The 22,782-nt window shown below is 43.0% G+C and overlaps 1 protein-coding gene across 2 annotated transcripts; it reads right to left on the bottom strand.

Annotated features, from left to right (window-relative positions):
* Positions 1–1,099: 1,099 nt before the first annotated feature.
* Positions 1,100–21,803, bottom strand: mlxip (MLX interacting protein). Of its 2 annotated transcripts, none has more exons than XM_075467894.1 (17): positions 21,204–21,803; positions 17,415–17,521; positions 17,127–17,209; positions 16,840–16,929; positions 16,669–16,710; positions 14,989–15,229; positions 14,651–14,740; positions 14,392–14,486; positions 12,940–13,522; positions 12,347–12,456; positions 12,115–12,226; positions 11,905–12,020; positions 11,624–11,731; positions 11,394–11,521; positions 11,184–11,307; positions 4,898–5,027; positions 1,100–3,753 (listed from the first exon to the last, which is right to left on the bottom strand). In XM_075467894.1, the coding sequence occupies exons 1-17, from the start codon at positions 21,524–21,526 to the stop codon at positions 3,647–3,649; spliced, it is 2,589 nt and encodes an 862-aa protein (XP_075324009.1). In that variant the 5' UTR covers positions 21,527–21,803; the 3' UTR covers positions 1,100–3,646. The 2 variants fall into 2 exon arrangements, with proteins under 2 accessions (XP_075324009.1, XP_075324010.1); XM_075467895.1 differs by having other exon boundaries at positions 14,989–15,160.
* Between the last annotated feature and the right edge of the window lie 979 nt (positions 21,804–22,782).

Below are 22,782 nucleotides of genomic sequence, written 5' to 3'. Positions count from 1 at the left end.
TCAACATGACTCTGGTGGAGATACGGAGGGTGCTGGACCATCTCGTAAGGGTTTTTGGGGCTTAAAGAAACCCAATTGAATGCATTGCAAACTTTTTCATGCATTGAATTTATTTTTACAGTTATTTCAAGAGCAGCAGCCGCAATTTGAATTAAGTACCTAAACTGTTAGTAACTGTGAAAAAAAGTGCACTTGCACTTCAAATGAAATGATTGCCGTCAGAATACTGTTGCTTAATGGTGCCTTCATTGGCGTAAGGAATGTTATATCTACATCAGTTTAACAATTTCTCCAGGAACACAGAAACAAGTGTTCTTGAGTTTAAGCGACAGAAACTGTGCACAATAATTTAATAATCGTATCATTTTTAAACACAAATATCTTCAAACGTGCTTATCTGCTGATTTACCCGACTTTAAAGTAAAGGCAAGATTTCTGTGCTTCAGTTTAAATCAACGATTGTGAGATTGTTCCCATTAAAAAGTAGTCACATGAAGCAGATAAATAAGAAACATAACATCTCAATTACCTCTCAATTAACATTTATTTCCTCTACTTCTCGCTGTTCGTCTCCTGCAGTCTGACCCTCGACTGTTACCCAACATAGCCTGCGCGTCCCTAAACGTGACGGAGCAGCTCTTGCCGGAGCAGCAGCCCCTCACAGCTCATCACCTCTCCTCGTTCCGCTGCTACATGCAGGCGCTCTCCAAGCGCATCCCGGAGCTGTCAGAGCACCTGGATACAAGCAGCCAGTACCTTCAGGCTGTGGAGCAGCAGCAGTGCAACCAGACTGTCCCCGTGACTTGCAAGCTGCCCACCTTTGAGCAGGACTTCTATGATTACGTGTATGCCAAGTGTCTGCTGCAGCTTGTGGACAAACGGCTTAGTAATTCAAAGATCCGATTTCAGTAGTGTTGTATTTATTTTTTGACGGTTTTAAGTTATTGAGTTAGTTGGGTTTTTTGTAGCTGTTTTTCAGAATGAGAAAGTATTTGTACTGAAAGTTTTTTTTGTTTTTATTTTAAATGCACTAAACATTGGATTTTAATTTGAAGTTGAATATTTATAAATCCAGAATATAAAACAATGAGCTTGTAAATTTAATTTTCTTGTGTTTTTATTGTGATACATAATCATTTAAGGCATCTTAACACATTGCATCGGAGAACCCAGAGAACACTCATACACAGCATAAGAAAAAACGTTGTTTTTGTTTTGTTTTGTTTCTTTAAACAAAATACCATACAGAAATATTGGGAGAAACAACAAGTGCAGATCCAATCTGCAGAGATACACTGTACACCGTGAATAAAGCCAAGGCTCCTTCACAGAAATGGCGAACAAAAATGGGGAAACCCAACCTGGATGTGGGAGGGAAAAGGCCCAATAAAATTCAAACTGAGCTAAAGGGGAACACTGTTGCCTCTTTGTGCTTCTATTCGTAAACAGAAGGAGGAAACGATCACAACAAAGAAAATAATCATTTACAAGCAACAATAGCTGCTTTCAGAGGAGCATTTCTTTTTTCTAAAAAACAAACAAAAACAAAACCCCAATAAATTCTTTCAGGGTGCAAGCACGCTTTTAAAGTTCCCGTGAAATCAATGTTGTGTTTTTTTTTAAATTTTAAAAAATGTGTCCCGGATACACTCACATCTGCCCTGAAAATCATAAAACTGTAGTTTCCTTAAGTTTGTATTGGTACTTAAAACTATTACCCATTTCATGGAAATATTAAATATTGATGATTCATTTTGCATGTGCATGATTCAAACACCTTCTGCAATGATGCATTTTAGTTGAACCAATGCAGGTGATCAGGTGGTCCCTCAGACCACTGAAACTAACCAATCAGAAGAGGCCTTTAGGTTCCGCTTTCCGCAAGTTTGCAGAAACTAAGGGCACACTGCTCACCGTTTCATGGGAACTTTTAATATTTTACTTGCAACACTAAATGTGATGCAAAGTTGCACACTGTAAAAAAAGAGAAGAAAATAAACAAATAATTAAGAAAAAAAGAATTTTGATCTCTGCTTTGTGCTTTATCCATTTAACAGGTACATTACCTGGTGGAACAAAATAAACAACAAACAAAACATTTAAGACACCTGCAATCCTCAATAAAAGACGACACCCTAAAAAGCTGCATGTTCATAAAAAAGACTGCTTTTTTCAACTGTAAAGTCAAGTTTTGCTAAGAAAAAAAAAGAAAAGTGTGTCTTAAAATCCATATCGGCCTGAGGAGTTCTGAGCCACAAAACAAACAAACAAAAAAACATAAAAGACATATCAGCCCACAGGGATTACAGGTATGGACACTTTGACGAAGCAGCTGACGTACGCCAGATGTGATGGCTACATCTGTGTGGCGTTTACTCTCAAGCTGTCAACAGAGCAGTGCAATCCACCAGATATTATGTCTGTGAAGAAACAAACGAATTGTTTGGATGGGTAAACACCTCTAGGATATGGCTTTAGGTTAGCCCTTTAGTGCTGCGTTTTTCCACTTGGAAGAGTATTCTTCTTCTTCTGTGTCTGTTGTCAACACGATGGTGTAACCAAGGGCAGGAAAAAAAACAAACATGGGTAATCAATCCATGTAAAGCAAACTGTACCCTTATAAACAATGAGTCTTCCTGCTGAAAAGCATCCTCACCTGATGTGTTCAGATGGACAATAGTCTCAGACAATAGTGTAGCCCTGAGTGACCAACAAAGAACAGAAAAGACCCCTTCTGAAGAGGAGATCCTACAACACTGTACATGTAAATATAGAACATAAAAGTATAACCTGCACAGCTTTGTACTGTCAGTTATGATCCCTATGAGGGCTGTCAATAATAACACTCCATCATGCGGTGACATGCCCCTGTACAAGTCCATGTGCGCAACATAACGAAGATAACTGCTAACTTTGTGTAATTTGCAGTCAGACTTGTTAGAAATGGGCAGAATGCGCAAAAGGCAGAAGTCTGGCGTGGACGGAGAACCACCAGGAAACCTCTAGTGTTAACTGGTAATGTAACATTCACCTGAGTAAGTGAGGGATGGAAAACTAAAGAAACTCTCACTCATGTTGTGCTGATTAGGCACAGACCGGCCCACGAGCAACCGGGTCTTGGGTGATCTCCTACATTCTGCTGCGAGGTCTTTCTTGGAGAGCCTCTGGAGAAACTAAACGTTCATCTTGCACAAGAATAATTGCACATTGATCTCATCTCCTGGTGAAAATGCATTATATCCTTAATGCTACGATTCTCAGTGACAACGCAATTAACATTCACAGAGTATGTCCCTTTTTTTCTTTTTAAAAAAAAAAAAAAAAAAAAATCTATGATGTTGTTCAAGAAATAAACCACAAGTACCGGCTTCCAACAAAGTATTTCGAGGATCATCACCTCAAGTAGGTGAAGGCTGTAGTAGTTACTGCATCATTCCATCAATCAACGTACAAGAGACCAAATGTACAAATGTCCTACATTCTGATTAAAAATCAATCCAGTCCCAGGAAACATCTGTCGATTCATTGATTTCTCTGGGACTTTTTGGATCAGAGGAAGACCTTGATGAATGTCTTACAGGAAAACAAGAGACGCAAACAAACTCAGGTGGCTTTTGGGTGACCTCGACTCTTCCTGAAAGCGTGACTACACATCTGCGTGTGTGACAGCCTGAATGGCTTCTTCAGGAAGCCGGGAAGGGTCACTTAGAATGGACGTGGTTGTGCTCAGCTGACGGAGTGTACTCAGCACCACTGGAAAACAAACAAACAAACAAACAAAAAAAAACAGTAAAACACCATTAGTAACCATCACCTGACACAGCATTTTGAAGAAGACTGTTTTGGTGTATATGTCACTGCTAGATTCCTGGAGCTGCAGTTAAGCAGGTTACAATCTTTTCCATAAAATCTTTAATGCTCTCAATCACCACCACCCTTTTTCTAAGGCCCTCGCTTGCAGCAGAGCAGGGTGGAAGACAGCGTGTGAGGGCACATTTATGTTTATCGTTTCTTTTTCTCCTTTATCTGAAAACAGCTTCCTCCTCTAACTGAAAGCAGGCTCGCTATAAACAGTGAGACGACACAGTGGAGCTGTGGGGTGTAAAACAATGAGCAGAAGAACTACAATTCTCTGTAGAGAGGAAGGACAACTTTCAAATCAATTTCTGTAAAGTTGTGAACGGTTTTTAAGTAACACGCATTATTTGATTGATTTGAATCCGTTTCAAAGACCATAGAAAATAAAACATGTCAGCAATCCACTTTGAAAATACAGAAGGTAGAAGTCCATTGCAACAAAATTACATTTCTACTTATTGTAACTCATGTTAGAAAACTCTGTGGTCACTGAAACAGTGTACAAATGTGATTAATATCTAAACTAAATGACACGGGACGATCCAACGGTCCTACAAAAATAAAAAAAGGTAAAAAAAATAATTTCATACCGACTCTTCTTGACCTTTTGGCAGATTTGAATATTTGAATTTGAGAGGGGAGCCCCATTAGTCAAGGAATTTTAAGAGGGAGTGATGCACTTGATTCTTATCACAAACTGCAAAAATAAACTTGACTATTGTGACCAGGTGGGAGGTGAAAAAGCATGAGTTCTTGTAAAGCGTGATCATCGTGACTAAAGTGATTAAATCTATATCTAGAAAACATAATAGGCACTGTGAAATTTCCTGTCTTGCCACGGTTACTGGACATGTAGGAAAATGCAAACAGAGATAGTAACAGATGTGACAGAATATCTGAAATGAAGACACCCAGACTTGGTAAAGACCTTCCATCACGCCAGCAAATGATCCACAACTTGCTGAACTTTTATGTTACTCACATGGAGCAGATGGGCTGATAACATCTTCATGAATGTGTGCGTGTGTTTTTCACTTACTGGGTCTGAGTGCAGGCAGGGAGCAATGACGTTCGAGCCACTGCAGCGTAGTCTGATACAGCTCTGCTCTGCTTGTAGTCGACACCATCCCATTGAATGACTCAAAGAGAGGCTTGATAATGATGCTGAACTAGAATGCATTAAAGTAAAGGACAAACCGAAGAAGAGAGTGAAATGTATCCAGCCCTACTCGATCTGATGGCTCAGTATCAAAAACTCAAATTTGTGTGTTTGTGGCCTTTGTTTTACTGCTTCCTGCCTGATTTTGTGGTATAAAAATTTTTTTTTATAACCTATCAGACTTTATGAATTAATAAAATATGCAAAAGAACTGTATGTAAATTATTTAAGTCCTTTAGTGACAGTCAGTAGCCAGCCAGTCTTAGCCTGGTCATTGACTTCCACATGAGAAGTGTTCAAGGTTTGGGCAGCAGAGCAAAAAAGGGCTAGAAGTGGAAACAGTAACCACACAGAGGCTGCTCAGAGAACACAGACACTACTTTGTAGATCTCCTCTGAAACAGTGTTTGATGTCCCAAAGACCCGATGACAACAGGCAACATCACTGATGTTGTTGTCTCGTTAGTCGATGACGTAGTTGCGTTGTACTGCCGTTACGTGCCAGGGGCCCAGTAAATCCGTCTTCGGCGAATGTCCCCTTCGCGCATGCGCCGTTCGAGTAGTAATACCAACAGAGTCACACCTATGACATGTCGGATGATCAATCAGAGGCTATATAGCCTGACGTCATCCGGCGATCTGTTCCTTTTTCTTCTCGCGTGCGGTTCGCTTGCATGGCATCAGTGATGCCATGGTCATTTCACCGTCGTTTGACGCCCTACTGCCTGTTGGCTGGAGCAGCGATATTTCGCCCTCCTAGGGGCTGCGACGGGTTAATCTTCGGTCAAGGTACTTCTGTGTGTTGGTGATGGTGGTGTTTGCGCCTCCCCTCCCGACTCACAGCTTCTGGTTAGTGTTGTGATACACACGCTGGAGCTTGGCTACCTACTAGCCTCTCTACGGTTGTTGTTTCGCTTTAATTTGTGACGGTGGCGTCTCGCCCCCTCTCCCGATTTCAGCCAGCTGATTATTCAGTTTTGAATTGAGCTACCTGTGGTAGCATCTGAGTTTGGTTGCTTTAATTGGTGACGGTTGCGTCTCGGCCCCTCTCCCGATTTTGGCTGACCTCTCACTCTTATTTTGCATTAAGCTACCTGTGGTAGCATCTGAGTTTGATTGCTTTAATTGGTGATGGTAGCGTCTCGCCCCCTCTCCCAATTTTAGCCAATGACCTTCCACCTTCTGGGCAGGTGGCCCTCCCTAGGCGCTCGAAGCGCCGGAATGAGACCACAGTCTTTGTGGCTCCTCCTAAGAAGAGTCGAGCGTTTGTCTTCAGAATTGGCAGAAGTGAAATCCCTTTTTCAGGCACGCCAGCTGGATCCTTCGCTGGTTGGATTCTCTTCTCCACCCATGCCTGAGTTGGCTTCGGAGGTGGACGTGTTGTCTTTGGGTGCCTCTACCCCTCACTTTAGGAGTGAGGAAGGGGCGCAGTCATCTCGGGCAGAGAATGGCTCACTCTCTTCGTCTCAGAGTGCAGCTGGTGGGTCGAGTGGCAGCTCTATGCGGGACATCATGCATATGGCATTGAGGCAACTGCAGTTGGACGTCCCGCAGGTGGAGGAGTCCGCTCCTGGAATTGCCTTTTTCAGGCGCAGACGGGCCCCTTCTCCCTTCTGTCTCTGAGTTACACGCTTGTTGGCGGAACCCTAGAGCCTTTCACGCCTCTCCACAGATGGTCGCGTGTTGGCAGCTATGCATGAGTCGGTTAAAGCAGGCTTGGATCGTATGCCTGCGGTTGAACCTGATGTGGCCACACTAATTGTGTCACCAGATGAGGCTCTGCATCGCGATGTGCCACAAACTCTGGCCGCCGCCCCATCAAGGGCCATGGGGACAGACGGTGAGGCCACCAGGCCAACCGTCGGATATTTTTCCCCATCAGCAGCTCAGTTATTGGGCTGCTCATGCTGGGGATCCATGGTTGGTTACCACCCTTACCTCTGGTTACCGGCTACAATTCCGACGGCGGCCTCTCATGTCACGCCGGATCAGGGTGACCATAATCACCGACCCGGTGTAAGCTCAAGCACTGGACCAGGAGCTTTCTGCCCTCCTGGCCAAGGGTGCAATCGAGACAATGGATCCTCTGCAGCAACCCAGGGGCTACTATTTTGGGTCTCAGGGGACTGAATCGATATCTAAAGGTGTTGCCCTTTCACATGCTCACGATGGCAGAGGTTCTTCAGACTGTTACGAAGGACAAGTGGTTTCCCTCAACATTCCCTGACGGATGCGTACTTTAATGTACCTCTTGCGGCAGAGCATCGCCGTTTTTCTACGGTGCTCCCGTTTGGCCTCTCTCTCTCTCTCCCCGAGGGTGTTCACTCGGAGTGTAAAAGCAGACCTTTCTCCTCTGCGGGCCTGCGGAATGAAGGTTCTTCCATACCTCGACGATTGGCTTCTGCGCCCCATCCCGAGTGCATGCTTCTCGCGATACGAGTCATCTGCTTGGTCATGTGTCCCAGTTGGGCCTCCAGGCCAACTTGGAGAAGAGCTGCCTGACCCCATCTCAGACAACCACTTTTCTTGGGGTGTCTCCAGATTCACCTTCCATGAGGGCTTACCCATCTGCTCAAAGGGTGAACGATATACTCCGGTGGGTAGGTCGATTCAGGCTGGGCGGCAGTTTCCTTACGTCGCCTTCCTGCGGCTGCTGGGCAAACTGACGTCAGTCTTTCAGGTTGTGGCCTTAGGTCTGCTGTCTCAGTGCCCTAACACATAAATGTACTGGAGCTGCGTGCTGTGCATCTGGCTCTCAGACACCTTTTGCCCACCTGAAGGGGAAACATGTTCTGATTCGGTCAGGCAACGCCTCTGCGGTCTACCACCTCAACCATCAAGGTGGCACCAGGTCAGCGCAGCTTCTGGAAGTGTCCAGAGATCTCCTGGAATGGGCCTCTCCTCGCCTGTCCACCCTGCAGGCAGTGTACTTACCAGGGCGGCACAAACACGTCGCAGACTCTCTTTCCCGCCAGGCGACTGCTCCGGAAGAGTTGTCCCAGCGACGTAGTGCTCAGGATCTGGGACCTCTTTGGTCGGGCAGAGGTAGATCTTTTCGCCACAGAGGAGTGTCCTCAATGGTATTCCCTTACGGGGGCATCAGGTAGGGGTGCAACGGATCAAAAATCTCACGGTTCGGATCGTTCCTCGGATCAGAGTCACGGATCGGATCATTTTTCGGATCAGCAAAAAAAAAAAAAAAAAAAAAAGACAAATAAACATGTTTTGTCTTTTTGTTTATTAACACTTTTAAATTATTAAATTGAAATCTATAAAATCAACTTAAAGTGCACAATTAACATCTTCTTTTCAACATAATCAAAGAAAAACAACTTAAAGTGCAACATAAAAACACACCGATAGCGTTTGTGATCGCTTTAGCCCGGTCAGATTGTGAAGGAAGGGGCTGCCTAAATGCCGCGGTGATGAGCGGTTGTTCACCCGCTTTCGGTTTCACTCCTGTCAGTGAAACACCGGGGTGATGTCGCTGCAAAGTCTGTACCGAAGTCTAGCCTACTTTTATTTTCCATGCCCACTGTTCTACATGTTTTACGCTGAGGACAATAAATTACAAACGAGCCATAGGACTGTTTGCTTATTGAAGAGGGAACTGTTGTAGACTTTTACCCAGAGCGTGGAAAGTAGCTCTGTCCCTGGAAACTAGCAGGAATGGTAACGGCTGTGTGAGGACTGAACATGCGCACAATTTTTTTTTTTCATAAAGCAATCCGCGGATCATGTGTGTGCCGAACCGAAATAATTGATCCGAACGGATCAATGATGATCCGTTGCACCACTAGCATCAGGTGCACTGGGCCAGGACGCATTGGCTCATCCTTGGCCAAGGGTCCTCCTATATGCTTTTTCACCCCTGTCTCTGATTTGGCCTACTCTTCGGAGGGTTGCCGAAGAGAGCCACAAGAGGTTGCTAGGGGCTCCGTGTTGGCCAGCTGGGCCATGGTTCCCGCTCCGGCAGAGTCTGTCACGGCATCCCGTGGTGTTTTCCGATCAGAAGGGATTTGCTGTCTCAGTTGGGACTGTTATGGCACCCCAGTCCTCAACGCCTCCGACTGTGGGTGTGGCCGCTGGACGGCTTGAGCAGCTGCTGACAGGATATTTGGGTCCCGGTAGATGCACCCTTTTGAGTGCCTGGGCACCCTCGACTCGCCAGTGATGTGAAGACAGGTGGCGGCTGTTTTCCCAGTGGTGTTCTGCCCGCAATGATGATCCACTCACCTGTGCAGTGTCCACTATCCTGGAGTTTCTCCAGTCTCTTCTTGAGAGGGCCGCTCTCCTTCAACACTTAAGGTGTATGTAGCGGCGATATCATCTAATCATGCTGGCTTTGAGGGCTGTACCATGGGGAGCCATATTCTAGTTTATCTTTTTTTGCGTGGTGCTCGTAGGTTGCACCCGCCGATGGTTCCACGGGCACCAGTTTGGGATCTGCCCTTGGTTCTTGAAGCTCTGTGCCACTCTCCATTCGAGCCTTTGGCGCAGGCAGACCTCAGGTGGCTATCATGTAAGACTGCCTTTTTGTTGGCTATTGTCTTCTCTAAGAGGGTCAGCGAGCTACATGCTCTTTCTGTCAGCCCTTCCTGTTTCAGATGGGGTACTGATGGCTCTGGTGTTACCTTGTGGCCAGACACTGCACTCCTGCCTAAAGTGTTATCTCGTTCTCATTGCAACCGGCCATTGAGATTGGCACAATTTCAGCCTGTGTCAGAGGGAACTGCCGATGGGTCTCAGTTGTTGTTCCCAGTGAGGGCACTGGAGGCATACATTGCAGCCACTGCTGCTATACGATGCTCTGACCAACTGTTCTTGTGTTATGGAGGCCCTAGGTTAGGTTGTCCTCTTTCCAAGCAATGCCTCTCCCATTGGATCATGGATGTCATCTGCCACGCCTACGCTGCGGGACGCTGCTCCCCACTCGTTGGTGTGAAGGCGCACTCTACCAGGAGCGTCTCTGCTTCTTGGGAAGCCTTGAGGGGTTCTGATGGAAGCAATATGTGCTGCTGCATCATGGGCTTCCCCGAGCACATTCACCAGATTTTACAGGGTTAATGTGGCCTACCCTTCATCTTCTGGATCAGGTTCTGCGGCGGGGGCCCTGTGAGCCTTTTTAATGAGGTCTTTGCTCTGGATTCCTTGTGACATTGCTGGTATTAGTCATTCAGTGCTTTCAGCACCACCCTCTGGCGGTCAGTAGGGATGAAATAGAACGAAAGTTACGTACGTAACTATGGTTCTATGAATCCCGGATGACCGCCAGAGCTTCTCTGTCACTCAGAATCCTTGCATTCCGCGAGAAGATTCTGTAGGAACAGAGCCCCGGATGACGTCAGGCTATATAGCCTCTGATTGATCATCCGACATGTCACAGATGTGACTCGTTGGTATTACTACTCGAAAGGCGCATGCGCGAAGGGGACATTCAGTGCTTTCAGCACCGCCCTCTGGGGGTCATCTGGGATTCATTGAACCATAGTTACATACGTAACTTTCGTTTTCTTGTCTAAGTTTTCCCTCTCGTAAGCGACTTGCCAGCCAAGGCTGAAGAGCATCCCCTACCCTGGTTTGTTTCTTTGTTTTTCTTCCCCGGGGCTCCTAACATGCATGTTTTTGTATGGTTGGAGGAAGCCGGAGTACCCGTAGAGAACCCACGCATTCACGGGGAGAACATGCAAATTCCCAGCCAGGAATTGAACCTGGAACCCTCTTGCTGTGAGGCGACAGTGCTAACCACCACACCACCATGTGCAGCCACATCACTTATTATATGTTCCATCTTTCACTAAAGCTGTGAAGTGATAAAAACACATGGGGGCGTGTCTATGATGGCTACAGAAATACCGGTGATGGACTTCCTCATGTTTGTGGAGATGGTTGCAAAGGATGCAGCAGCACTCAGATAAAAAATTTAATTAAAAAAGGAAATTCTTTGTTGGTTGACTTTACTTGATATGAGAATAGACAGACTATATTATTACTCTACCTTATATAATAATGTATAGCTGTTCACATTCTAACAAGGATTGTTGGTCTATAGAATAAACTAACTATATCTTGGATTTCCTCAAGAGTGATGACACATAAGAATCTCACATTACTCCTGATTATCAATAAGCAGCACAGTGTGTAAAATTGATTAAATTAAAGGATACAATCCAGAACTTCCAGTTCTGAAGTGTACGGCTCTTTACGTATTCACTGAACTTCTCTTGCATGTGGTCTAAGCGATTCCGTCTCATAGGCACACCTGTCGCGGGCAGCTGTTCCTGACACAAGCTGTTGTTAAGCAGTGAGAGGAGACAGAAAGTGATGGTTAAATGTCATGGTCAAAGGGGTGGGATGCATGCAATGTTTTAACATACTTAATGGAAGTGTTGAGCTCCTCAATCTCCTCCCGTAGTCTCCTGACTTCTTCCTGTATCTGCTGCCTCTCCTGCTGAAGCTTCCCAATGTGCTCCACAGTCTTCTGTAGCGTCACTGCATTAGTTATCTAAAAGACACAAAGTTAACAAATGATAGCACAAAAAATTACTACAAGTGTACACTGTATACGCTCAGAATCTGTTCTGTCAGATTTGACTTCTAAACTTACATTTGATTGTGACTTTAGAGTGGGAACCAGGTTACAGAGTGTCTTAAAGCCAATATTTATGTTTGATCGTCTCTTTTGTTCAGCAGATATGTGCGTTGTCCTCCGGCTCTGTCACACGAAAGCAGTGAAAATATGAAAAAAAAGAAAAATGGTATTACTAAGTGTTTCATATATTACAGAGGAAAAAGGGAAACTGATGCAAAAGAGTGGCATTTCATTTTCTTTCATGAATCAGCCCAACCTGTAAAAGCTGAAGAGACCCTGAACACACAAACACAAACCTGATTGTGCTCATTCTTCACCAAAGGTGTACTGGTGCCGCTGATTATTGACTGGGGACTGGGAACTTGATCTAACGCACAAGGCGATCTTCGACTGGATCCAGGCTGACTGTGAACTGAAAAGAAAAAAACAAAACAAAACATGAGTGCTTTTTAAGCAGTGGCTGGCTTGGAGTCTTCAGGAGCTTTGTCGTCTGAGGGAATTCTCACCGACACCAGAGGAAGCTTTCTCATTTTTGCGGCCAGAAGAATACGACTTCTCTTTAGGGACAATTGGCTGGGGAGACTTCTGCGTCTGAGGTAAAACGTGAAAACCAGGGGCCTGAGATACGGGAAGAGATGCCAAATATGAGGCATGAACCACCATGTAGCCGTCACTGTTTTCAGAGAGGCGAATTTCAATCTTGCCTGACTAAAAGGAAAGATAAAAATGAAACCATACTGCTCCGAGATGAGAGGGAGCGATGACCACGTTGGTATTAGCAGGGACCACATCCGCTTTCAGGGGTGTGGGTGTAACAATCACAGCATTGGCATGGCCTGAGAAAGGTGCTGTGGGAACACATGTGTAGTCACACATAAAAATAAGAATAACTGAGTTACCATTTTTGACATAATGGTTTTTCATTTACATAAAAAAGTAAGCTCTGTGAGAAATGCAACCTTAAATAGGTTTAAGACTAAATAGTACATGCACATTTTCAAACATCTAGAAAGGGAATCTTGCAAATTCTTTCAAAAATAAAGGTTTGGCATGCAAGCAACTGTTTTGTTTTGGTAAAGAAACATTAATACATGTGTGACTTTGGAGGTATCATCTTTTCTCTACTCGTTAAAATATTCGAACACTGCACAGCTTGCTTCCGGGACAAAATGCATCTACATATGCGTGTGTTACGTCATCACAGTAAACGAATTTGACTGAAATGGAAAGGTTTGGGCGCCATCTTATGGTACCAAGTTAAAGTGATACATTTCTACTCCCAAATCGACAATCAAACACAAAATAGAGCACGTTGATAAGAAACCACAGACCTGTAAGGATGAGGTGGGAAGAAGGAAGTGTGTTTGCAGGGGCAATTCTTTGCACCGAGCGGACTTTGTTGGCACTGTTTGACTGAAAAGGGCGAGGCAGGGCGAAAGCCGGAGGGTGCTGAAGGGAAGCGGCAGGGACTGGTGCCAGCGCTTGAAGTTGGGACGGAGGGGGCTGCGATTGTGTGGATATAGAGCTATAGTCCGAGATGTGGCTGAAGGTGGTGGCTGTGTCGCTGGGTGTGACGGTTGAAGGGGCTGTGTGTGTAATCACAGAGGGAGCTACAGTCTCTTCCAGCCCCGAGGTGTTGTCCAAAGGTGCGGGAACCATGGGTGCTGCAGAGCCCAGGTTCTGACCTTGAAGGCACTGTACCAGAGGATCGTGGGATAACGGCTGAGATACAGAGGTAACTACTGACTGATTGCCGGGCTCCACCTGGCCAGAAAACAGGGGCATATAGTTCTGTACATAATTAGCTCCACCACCTGCTTGACTGGTCTGACTGGCTATGGCAGAGGGGATGGGCAGGGGGCCAGCGGGGCTGATTTGGTTTGCTGAAAGCTGCAAGGAGGACATTAACTGGACCTGGTGGGGGGTGAAAAAAGGAAAGGAAACAAATACATTGAGAACTTTTTTCAAAAGTCTAAAAGGAACAGAAGAGACGCAGTTACATTTATGTTCATGTTAGTTGGAAACTCTCCGACTGGTGCTGGTTAAGGTTATGACAGTAAGCTGGTTGCCTTACTCAGTGGTAGAGCCTGACCCTGCAAATTAATATCAACAGCTGTGACTGAGCAGCATTTCAGTAAATTTTAGTCTTTCTTGAAGTGACTGGTGTAGCAGGGGAAGGTAGTGACGGGAGACTCTCACAAAATATGGACAAAACATTCTGAATCGGGTTTCATTAGCATTTCTTTTTTTAAAATAATTTTTATATACCAACTCTTTCGGGAGAATCAAAAAGCGCCAAAACTTAAATAGAGAATACTGCAAAAATAATGTGACGTAAGAAAACTGAAGAGGAGGAGGAAGAGAACACCTCATACAAATATAGACACTTTTCAGTATTTGTGGAGATAATGACAGAGAGATCAGAGGTACTGCGGATAGGAATGCCATGATACTTTTATCATAGTGGTAACAAAAAAAAAAATAATCAGGATGTTTATTCCTTTTTCTCCTTCGTGCAAATGTCAGTTGCAAATGATATCTGAATGAAGTACTTTCAGGAAGGAAAGGAGGAGGAAAGCATGACAGAGACCCCAAATATTTAGCTTGTTATAAATAAAATTTACCATTATTTTGTCATGTGTGTAACGATATTAACACAGATTACATTCAAGAAGTCCTGCAAAGTTGAGCATAAATCTTAAATCGATTTAAGGAATAAACTCTGTCCTTGCACAAAGTGTCATGGTGGAGTGTGTTACGGGCTGAGCCTTTACGGCGTTTACCTGGGACTGAGAGCTGCTGCTGGGTAGAGGGGTGACAGATGATGCAGTGGGGGAAACAGAGGGGAAGGCGGGCTGACGGAGGCTGTGAAATAAGTCTGGAACAAGAGTCTCTATGTTAGCTAGAGGTTAGTAAAAACCACACTACCTTTTGTGTTAGGCTAAGCCAACTGCTCAGAATATGTGGGCTTGATTCCTGTACAGTGTGCACTATTAGTCTGAGTGAACTGCTACTTTGGTTATGGGTGGTGCTTACTGCTACCTTGAAGTGGATCAAAGGAGTCCATGAAGTCGAGGTTGGGTTGTAAGGGGATCAGTCCCGGCTGGATCATGTCTGCGTTCCCTGCATGAGCTGTGGAGGGTGGAGGCAGAGGAAGGGCGAGCAGGGGAAAAAAAGATTCAACCTCAAGCCAACACTCACGTTCAGAAGCTGCATCATTCAGGGAGGTTTCATAACAAACTCAAATGTAGAAAAGACTATGAGCAAAGCCAAAAATAGGATTTTAGCTCAAATCTAAATGTAAGTACTAAAGTACTTACAAAGTACTAAACATATGGGATAATACAGGTCATACAAAAGAAACCTCATGCATTTCTCACCAATTTCCCTTGGATTGGGCCAGGCAATGGGTTGATGAGAGGCCAGCGTAGAGAACAATGTGTCTGAAAACTCAGACATCAGAACATCCATGTCAAAGAGGGGGTCCATCTCCATGGGGGCGGGCGTTTCATTATACCGTCGACTAACACGGCGTGCAGCAGCCTCTTCATCCTGATAAAAGGAGACACGGAGCATGTCTGGAGAGACTTCCCCAAACAGCAATAACTGCTCCTCTGGTCCCTTTGAGTATTCAAAATGCAATGACCAAGCCAGTTAATGTCACACAGGCATGCAGTGTTGAGCACAGCCAAAAAAGCAGTGGCATTAACACAATTCATGGATTGATCTGATAAATACTTCCATAACTACATGTGACATACTGTGTAAAGGTTTTAAAACACTTTAAGTGTTTAAATCTTTATCCATCACATAACAGCGAAACATTTGACTGCACCCAAATTTATTTTTCAATCATTGAGCAACTTAACAATCCCATAAACGTAGCTGTAATCATAAATAAATATATTCTATAACAACATAAACAAAGGACCCTGCAACAGATGTAGAAGCTGTAGAAAGTTCAATCAACAATAAAACAGTTTCACTTTAAAGCAGTTTTAAAACAAAATTGTTTTAAATCCAGATATCAAATGATCGCTGTGGATGCTGGACATGAACATGTCTGCATAAACACTTTCAAAATAAAGTATTTCTGTAATCATGTTCAGAATATCATGCAATGCCCGAGTTTTCAAGCAGAAAAAGGATCAGAAGCTTTTCGAAAATCTAAAAACGTTATGCATTTGAAACAAAACTGCATTTGTATGATGTGACTTAAATCCACAGAACTGTGGTAAAGTTGTGAAGGGAGGAAGATACATAAATAAATGACTTGATGCTGAGCCGTTTTACATGAAACTGACATGCATATATAACATTGTCTGCAAAAGCTTCCTTACTCTACCGAGTGCGTGAAACGTTAGTAGAGTGCTGGAACATTTACATATAAGCCCCTTTCAGACATCCACTGCTTTGCGTTAACTGGACAACTATTGAAAGTGTCAGGTGTAAATTTGCCTCAAGATGAGCCTGGATGGCGCTAAATTTTTTTTGATTTAATTCAGAGCACCAATCGAGCTGACATGTGGATTTTTTTTTTAACTTGGATGGGAATCACCTGTAAAGGGCTCCCACCCACTGCCGTTATGTTTAACACAATGCTGAGCGTTTGTTGCAAATCAACATGTTGGCATGAGAGTTTCTCATCTGACATACAGCTGTGACACCGTTTTGATCTTACACATGTGGTATATTCAGCTGCCGCTTTTACGGGCAGTTCTGAATGAAGGTTGAGGGGCATTGACGGAAAAGTGACCAATGTCTGAATGTTGTAGTTTTAACAGCCTGGTAAAGCCTTTAATGTTAATCAGGTCATGTCTGAAAAGGGCTATATAATATAATGACTGTTGGCAAATAACAAGTGCAAGCAGTCAAATGTACTTTGTTTGCATAGTCACTGATTATGACTTATAAAGTACATAAATAATTTGAGGGGAACTGGGTTAGCATGGGATTATTCATTCACTTTTAACATCTGACTAAATAGATGCTGCTTCCTATGACCAGAAATGAATAGTATTGGCACTCTGGTGAGATGAGCATAATGCAGTTTTGCATACCTTAAGTAAGCTTGAGAGGTCCTCATCCTTGTGCTTCTGCAGCTATAAAGAGAGAGCCCCACATTAGATGAACCATGTTTAGAAGCAAAAATAAAAGAAAGGAAAAAGTTAGGGCCAAAAAATGCCCAGTATTCCCCTGACAAATGTTAGAATATTTATAGAAGACTTTACCCTTTTCTTAAAGTATGTTCTCCACTTGTGGTATTCTCTTATGACAATTTCAATTCTTCTTTTCCAGCCTTTCCCCTCTGTGGCAATGGCCTGCAAAAAAAAGACAGAGACAGGAACTAAGTTCACACTAAGGAAGGAAGCAGCAAGGGAAACTAAAGTCATTCTTTCAGGAACATGGACAAAAAGTGATTGGCAGGTTGATTTGAGTCTCGAAAAACAACAAATTCTTTTTTAATGTTGGTTCATACAGCTCATAGCTCATACAGACGACTGTTTTCTATCTTTACCTCTGCAGAACGGACATCAGAGTCTATATTTCCGTCCAGGGGCGTTACAAAGTGACACACAGGATTCTCCCTTTTCTCCACATCTGAAGGTAGAGAAAACAGCTTAATTCACTCCCACATGAGGACACACAAGTCACATTTACAGTTAAAATGTTTGGCATCTCACAGAAACAACTGCATTAACTGCATGAAGACTCAAAGAAGTGCCGTCAGTTCTCATTAAAATACTAAAACAAAACAGCCCAAACTCTCTGGATACCAAATCCAAGATAAATGTAGAACTCTTACATTGCATATACCAGGCTCTCCATATGGCGTTGTTGAGGCGGATCTTGTCTCTCCAGAGCAGCTTCAGACCTTTGAAGTTTTTCCATTTGGGAGACACCAACTTACCACTGCAAAGACAAGAAGACCAACAGTGGAATTGTTTCGAGAGTGATGGGGGACACAAGCTAATGTGCTTGAGCAAGTCACCAACATCTCAGCATGTACTGACTCTGAAAGAATTGTGCATTGGTGCACTAACAAGAAAGGAAGACGCTTCACTTTTGAGGTTCAGCAATGCTCTTGTCACGTGGAAAAGTTTTTTTCTACTGATATAAACACTCAGATCTTTTTATAGGATGAATGACAACAACAGAACAGAAACTGCTCTATTAATAGTCCTCCCAGTGAGTTCAATTTGGTGCGAAGTCAGAGGGAATCCTCAGAGCAGCATGCCAGCATCGACACCACAGCTGTAAATAGAGAAACTTGAGTAACTTGAACCTTACCTTTCCCCCCTCCCCCCAACTCTTACTACCTGCTAATGTCTACTACAGCTTTGTTAATAAATCAATCATTACACCACTTTTACATCATCTTCACTACTTTCATTATTCTGGGTTCAGTTAAAACTTTTCAGAATCATGAGCTACATTATGAAAAACATTTGTTCGGAGATTTTTGCCACAGATGGTGACAAACTGACATCAACAGAGCTGCGATGACCGGTCTGATGTAGCTGTCCATGTAATTTATCAAGCAAAACTTCTTACCTCCACTTGCTTCTTATTTATCTGCTTTATTTAATATTGTCGGGTTTTGGATTCTCCACTGGATGAAACGGGCAATTTGAGAATATAAACTTGGGCTCTGGGAATTTTACACTGTTATCTGACATGTTTCAGGCTTGACAATATCACGACTGATGGAAAAAAATATTAGCAGCTTGAGCGGTGAAGAAAATATTGATTAGCTCAACCCCGTTTGTGATGTTAGATGTATTTGATCATCATGTGATCGCTCTTCTTTAACTGTAGGGTCAAACTGCTTTAGTTTGATTTAACAAGTTTTTATTGGACTTCTTTTTCCCATTTTGTGATCATTTACCAAGTGTGTGTGTGTGCCAAAAATCAGCTGAGTTCCTTCAAATAATATAAAGTGTTGTTTGCTTGTAACCGTGCAAATTCTGACCATCACAATTCACACAAGCGCTGCCACTCAGTGAACGTTTTCATGCCTGTGTGCATGCATCTCATTCCCAATTCCCAAAAAGTTGACAAAGTGTAAAATAGTTTAAAAAAACAAACAAAAAAAACTATAATGAATATCAGATCTCATGATCCCTCATCTTATTCTCAAAATAACACAGAAAACTGTTGAAAGAAGAAAAAAAAAAAAACTCTTGAAAGTGAGAAATTGTACGGTTTCATGAAAAATGTGACCACATCTTGAATTTGATGGCAGAAACATGTCTCAAAGAAGATGGAACGAGGGGGCAAAATCCAGGACAAGTAAGTGGTATTAAAAGGAAACGACTGGGGAAACTAATGAGGTTAGCTGGCAACAGGTCAGTGATGTGATTAGAAAAACAGCCATTTAGAGAGGCTGGGTCTCTCAGAAATAAGGATGGCAGAGCATACGCAATCTAAGAAAAACTGTAACTGTGGAGCAATTTCAAAATAATGTTCCTTAAAAGTAAAATTGAAAAGACTTTGAATATTCCATCGTCAACAGTCTTAATCTACTATCATCAAAAGATTTGCAGAACCTGGAGACACTAAATCAATACTGGATGCCCATGATCTTTGGACCGACTATTAAAAAAAAGGAACGATTCTCACACAAATTTATATCACTGCATGGGCCACAGAGACACTCCCAGAAATAACGGCCTGTGAACAAAGTTCACCGTGCCATCCACAAATGCAGGTTAAAGCTCTATAATGAAAAGAAGAAGCCACATGTGAACATGATCCTGAAACACTGCCGTCTTTTCTGGACCAAAGCTCATCTATTATGGACTGAGACAGACTGGAAAAACTGCTCTCGGGTTGGACAAATCTACGCTTGAAATGTATTTATCTATTTTTTTTTTTGTGCCGTGTCGTCCGGACTAAAGAGGAGAGGAGCCGTCCAGGTTGTTACCAGCGCCAAGTTTACAGACTGTTTACAGACTGCTGTTAAAGGATAAGACCGGTTTTTTGACATTGGGCCCTTGATTTCACATTATAACATGATGTTCTACTCACCCCTGCTTGTTGTTGGTCATTTGGAGCTGTTCCGAAGATATTCGAGAGGCGTCTGGCTGCTCTCTTGAGATATTCGGCCATGAAACGGTTTCCTATGGGCAAGTTTATACAGGCACAAACTATGCTGTTTATAATTTATTAATTACTCTACACTAGCACTGATAACGTGGAGGTGCGTCGCTTACTTAAAAAAATCCGGGTTACTGTAATTTTGAATTTTTGTCGTAAAGTGGGTGTTACTGACGTCATCGTCGTGCTACTACCACAGACAGCCCACAGACCTGCTGCCTATTTATTCATTCGGCTAAAATTCAAAATTAGTAACCCGGATTTTTTTAAGTAAGCGACGCACCTCCACGTTATCAGTGCTAGTGTACAGTAATTAATAAATTATAAACAGCATAGTTTGTACCTGTATAAACTTGCCCATAGGAAACTGTTTCATGGCCGAATATCTCAAGAGAGCAGCCAGACGCCTCGCGAATATCTTCGGAACAGCTCCAAATGACCAACAACAAGCAGGGGTGAGTAGAACATCATGTTATAATGTGAAATCAAGGGCCCAATGTCAAAAAACCGGTCTTATCCTTTAAAAGAGGAGTGGATGATACACACTGGCGCACATGGCCCTGTCCCAACTGTTTTGAGACGTGTTTCTGGCATCAAATTCAAGATGCAACATTCTCTTGAAATAAGAAAATGCCACACTTTCCACTGTTAAGAATAAAATATTGGTCCATGGGCTTTCATTATCATTGCATTCTTTTTCGAACTGACATTTTCCACCACGTCCCAACTTTTTGGGAACTGGGGCTGCAAAAGTGAAGCTGTGTGAATGATGAGATGCAAAAAAAAGTTGCTCAGTAACTGGCAGCTCAGCAAAAACATTATGTCATTCATATCATGTCAGGATAACGGTCTTATTTAACTGACAAAGCGGGGCTGTATCTGTACCCTCCAGTGTTTATTCAGCTCCCTCAATTACTTAATTTGTCATGAGAGAGCAAATGTCCTACCTTTGCCAGAGCATGTTGAAGCTCTACTTGCTGCTTATTTTGGCTCCATTCTGATACTCCCGAGCTTGCTTAAATTTAACTGTTTGTGTCCCAAAATGGGTAATCTATCTGTATTCAATACATCGAATATGGATACAAATCAGAATTTTGTTTCCAACAACAATTTTCCCTAAATAGATCCCTTATGCTGGGGCCCCTAAAATGGACACCTCAAAAACAAATTTGCCACACAACAGCAGCTGTTTAAAACAAGCTCCACAAATACACAGTCTGATAAAGCCATGCATCATGTCACATGCGAACAAAGGAGTTTTTTTTTTCTTTGCAGGTTGGCTACATTTTGTTGGTGATACTTGCATACTATAAACTGACCACAAGAAATGACAGATCGAGCAGGAAGTTAGAAAAAGAGAGAGACTCGTGACTGCAATTTAACTGTACCCACAGTCACATGTCTGACCGAGACGAGCTCAACGTTGAAACGAGGGTTCAAAATGAAAGTGGTGTTCTCATGTGAATGCACAGTAATGAAATGTGTTATAACTCACCTGTAGGCAAGGGTCATGCACTCGAATAGTTTAGTCAGGGAAGCGTCAATGGAGAAGTGCGACGTGCTCGCCTTGCCAAAATGATACGTTTGACAGGTCTGTTTGTTGACAGTGTCGAAGTCGTAGCCCTTCTTCGGGGGGTGCTCGCTGTGCGGCGACGACACCATGAAGTGTCCGCTGTGGATGATCTGAGACTCCAGTCCGTCTGCCCTCCGCAGCCCCAGGTTCGTATCCTCTGCGTCCGAGTCGTCGTCCTGCTCCTGCTTTATGCTGGCCGGCGTGCGTCGGTAAGTGTGCCGTAGAGACATCTCCCTGGTAGCCATGTCGGTAACTCTCCAGACAAATAGCTAACGTTAGCCAGCAAGCTAGGACAATAAAACTCTTCCTTTCGTGAGGCTTGCATGCGGCGCTGAGAGAGGCGTTTTGAGTCCGGCTGTTAAAGTTTGCCAACTTCGTGCCATGAAGTCAGAGTCCTCAGTCCAACCATGTTAAAAGTTTGCTCTTGGCCATTAGCGGCCCAAGTTAACTTGTTGTTATCTTGATAGATTGTTGACGTAGCTACAAGCCCCAATGACCAGCTGACAAAAAAGCTGCTCCCCTGTGTCTGAAGCAGGAAGTTCCTTTTTCTAAACGTTTCTGATTGGCCAGAGTCAGAGCCCCACCCACAAAGGAGCCTAAAATAAACTGAGGAGACGGTGCCCCAAGACATACCTGCTGTAGGGATTCTCTAACTTAAACATTTAAGAGATATTTCCCTTGTAACTTACGTGAAAACAAATTCATACAACTACTCCTACCAATCTTTTATATAGGCGAGAAGTAAATGATAGAATATCCCAATAATTAAGTGAGACATTTGCTTCATCTGCAGGACTGGGTAGTACTGACTCTTACATTCAACAGAGGCACCAAGGTCACAAGTAATAGCTTACTAATCAGCTTAGATGGCATGTGACAACAATGTCTATCGATCATCAAAGCATTATGTACATAATTACTTGATTACATTTCAATTACACTTTGAAAATATGAAGAAATTGATACAAATGAGCAAAGAAAACAACTATGATCACCTATAGACATTAACAACAGCATGGTTTTATTGTGGTAATTTGATTTCACTATTTCTAAATTGCTTGCTAGTTTACTTGATGTTGACATAATTATTTTCATTTTCTTTTTATCAAGGCTAATTTTTCATTAAAAGAGTTTTCATTCCTTTTAATAAACACTGACATCAAAACGATTGTGAGTAAATGTTCCTCTTGGGTTACAGTTGCAAAGTCTTTTTTTGTGGCCTTTAAATAAAGATAATAAATAAAAGCATCGGCATCTAAATATTATACAGAAAAAAAGAGGCATCCCCATATTGAAAACTACACACATTTTGAAGTTAAAGGTAACTTTATTTAACCAGTTGTAAAAACTGAATATACAAAAAAGCATTTTATTTGCATTCAAAATATTTTGAGATGTTTAAAGATAAACTATTCATTTTAGCTACTCAACACTGTGTGGCTGCATCTGTTTTTCAAGTAAGTGTTTTTAATCATAGGTAATATTTTTCAATCTTTGACAT

Source organism: Odontesthes bonariensis, chromosome 6 (assembly GCF_027942865.1).
Source record: "Odontesthes bonariensis isolate fOdoBon6 chromosome 6, fOdoBon6.hap1, whole genome shotgun sequence".
NCBI lineage: Eukaryota > Metazoa > Chordata > Actinopteri > Atheriniformes > Atherinopsidae > Odontesthes > Odontesthes bonariensis.
The sequence above is the reverse complement of the archived record's forward strand: the minus strand, read 5'-3'. Positions and strand labels throughout refer to the sequence as shown.

Excerpts from the sequence above, each read along its gene's own strand:
- mlxip (XM_075467894.1), bottom strand. The coding sequence starts at position 21,526 with ATGGCTACCAGGGAGATGTCTCTACGGCACACTTACCGACGCACGCCG. Across the intron at positions 16,930-17,126 it reads CTGATGTCCGTTCTGCAGAG|GCCATTGCCACAGAGGGGAA; the intron begins GTAAAGATAGAA and ends TTTTTTTTGCAG. Across the intron at positions 12,021-12,114 it reads GAAAGCTTCCTCTGGTGTCG|TTCACAGTCAGCCTGGATCC; the intron begins GTGAGAATTCCC and ends TTTTCTTTTCAG.